The sequence below is a fragment of the Cryptomeria japonica genome, chromosome 3, assembly GCF_030272615.1.
Source record: "Cryptomeria japonica chromosome 3, Sugi_1.0, whole genome shotgun sequence".
NCBI lineage: Eukaryota > Viridiplantae > Streptophyta > Pinopsida > Cupressales > Cupressaceae > Cryptomeria > Cryptomeria japonica.
In genome coordinates, this window is record NC_081407.1 from 941,806,027 (window position 1) to 941,808,241 (window position 2,215).

General features: G+C 33.6%; 1 protein-coding gene across 1 annotated transcript; it reads left to right on the forward strand.

The window, feature by feature from the left end:
- Window positions 1-1,206: 1,206 nt before the first annotated feature.
- LOC131874438 (uncharacterized) lies at window positions 1,207-2,003 on the forward strand. Its single transcript, XM_059217815.1, has 3 exons — window positions 1,207-1,497; window positions 1,593-1,722; window positions 1,858-2,003. The coding sequence occupies exons 1-3, from the start codon at window positions 1,207-1,209 to the stop codon at window positions 2,001-2,003; spliced, it is 567 nt and encodes a 188-aa protein (XP_059073798.1).
- Window positions 2,004-2,215: the final 212 nt, after the last annotated feature.

Consider the following 2,215-nt stretch of genomic DNA (forward strand, 5'->3'; position numbering starts at 1 on the left):
AGCTTTTTAAATTGAGATCTCTATGATCCACACAGCAATTCTGCTTTAAGAATAAATCCCAAACACATTTTATAGCTAGCATCTAGCATCCTCTTTTAATAGTAATATTATTGTTGCTTGTTCCACATATAGTAAGTGTTCCAACTACAAATCTCATGCCTCTACAATGGATGATATCTATCCTTGCATGGCTTTGATTCTATAATGGAATTTCTTGTGGCAAGAGAGAAAATTGTGGCAAAATGAATTAAGAGAAGGCTGACTAAAATGGCTAAATTGTGAAAATAGCAAGTCATTGAGTAATATATTCTATAAATAATTTTCTTATTATTGATAGTAGTTTTTCAAATCTTCATAGCTAATCAAGGTTGAGCTTAGTGCAATCATGAATGTTTAATATTGCAAGCTGCCTCATGCCAAAAAATATAGACAATCTTTTTAAATTCTTACAACTTTATAGAATGATCAAATGTGATCTCTAGTAAATTTATATCTTGAAACAATTCAATTTTTTTAACCATTTTGTTTTATCATGGTGGTTATTTGATTGTTGGTGGGAGAATTTAATAGTTTATTTCAACTTTCCAACTAATTTCTACCATTAGCTGCATCACAATCCCAAATTGTGTCTTAGATATTCAAATTTCTCCAATATCTTTATGAAGATGTTTTCCAGCTATACAAAACTCCAAATGTTTTTCTCCATTATTTATTGGTTCTCCAATGAAAGGGTACCTAGTATCAATATACATGCTTCACTTATAACATATAACAAGACAATGACCTCCTTTGAGTCATAACAAACAATCATGTCAAACATTCAAACCTTGCTTGATTGATATCTTTTCTAATAGACAAGTATACAATATTTTGAACATATTTGAAACATTTTTCTAATTAGACATATCAATCCATCTTTAATTGATTTGTATATAATCTCTTATGAGTTGTTTCTTCTGCTCTCTATTCCAACAGAATTTTACAAATTAATTGTTCAAACTAAAAATAATAGAACAATGGAGAACCCAACATTTCTTAAATTTTAACTTTCTACAAAAAAAACACTCAACATTTTCCTAGAATCTCTTTAGTATTAAACTAATTGTTTCTCGGGACTTTTATCTATCGTAATTGTGGGACTAATTATGGAGGTCCGAGGAATTTGTACATCTCCGGCTCCAGATTTATATGCAAGCGAAAGAATGAATGTCGACATGGAAGGCGTGCTGGTTGCAGGTGTTGGAGATTTGTGGTGTTTCAACTATGCTGAGAGGCTACCCTGTTCAGGTTGTAGGAAGCGCATTAAAGCTGCTTGCAGCCCAAGGTAAATCTTTTATCACAGAATTCAGCGATTTCTCAAGAGAATTGCTATGGCTTCGATGTGATGATTGTCCCTACACCAGCATTCCTTCCCACTTCTCCATGCAAAAGTTGAGAGTTTTAGAGCTATTAAAGGGATCTTGTCAGCTTGACACTTTGTGGCAGAGTCATAAACAGGTAAAGAACTTAAACTGCTATTAATTTAATACTCAAACTACTTTGCGATCCAAGCTTCTTTGTTACTTATCCGATGAGAAAACTTGTGCTTGCAGGCTCCCACACTGTTGCGCGAGCTTTCTGTACACCACCTCAAGAGTTTTCCCGAATCAATAGGACTTCTCAAGCATTTGGAAAAGATACTTTTGCGTGCAGGTTTAATGGAAACTTTACCAGATGAGTTGTGTGAGTTGAAATCTCTCAATCACCTCGACCTAGGTTATTGCTACGATTTACAATCGCTTCCACATAACTTTAGCTATTTAACAAACCTAGGACATTTTGACTTGACTAATTGTGGTAATTTGAAAACTCTCCCAGATTCCTTCAATCAATTAATACAGCTCCAGTACCTGTCGTTGTACTTTTGTGACTGCTTAATGATCTCCTCAGATATTCCGAGAAATATCAGAATGCTTGAGTACTTAGACTACACATCCATTAGAGTGGAGAGTGTTAATTTTTAGACTTTCAGATTAATACAATACTCAGAAAATAGAAATCTATCTAAATTTTCAGATTAATGTTGATTGCTGTTAGTGTTAGGATTTTTCAGAATTAAGCATAAGTAGAAACATGAACAAAATGAACTCACAACACACAAGTACCTTGGGAAAACCTCCTGCGTTGGGAAAACCCAGCAAGAAAAATCTTCAAATCTGATTATGTATTAAGCATA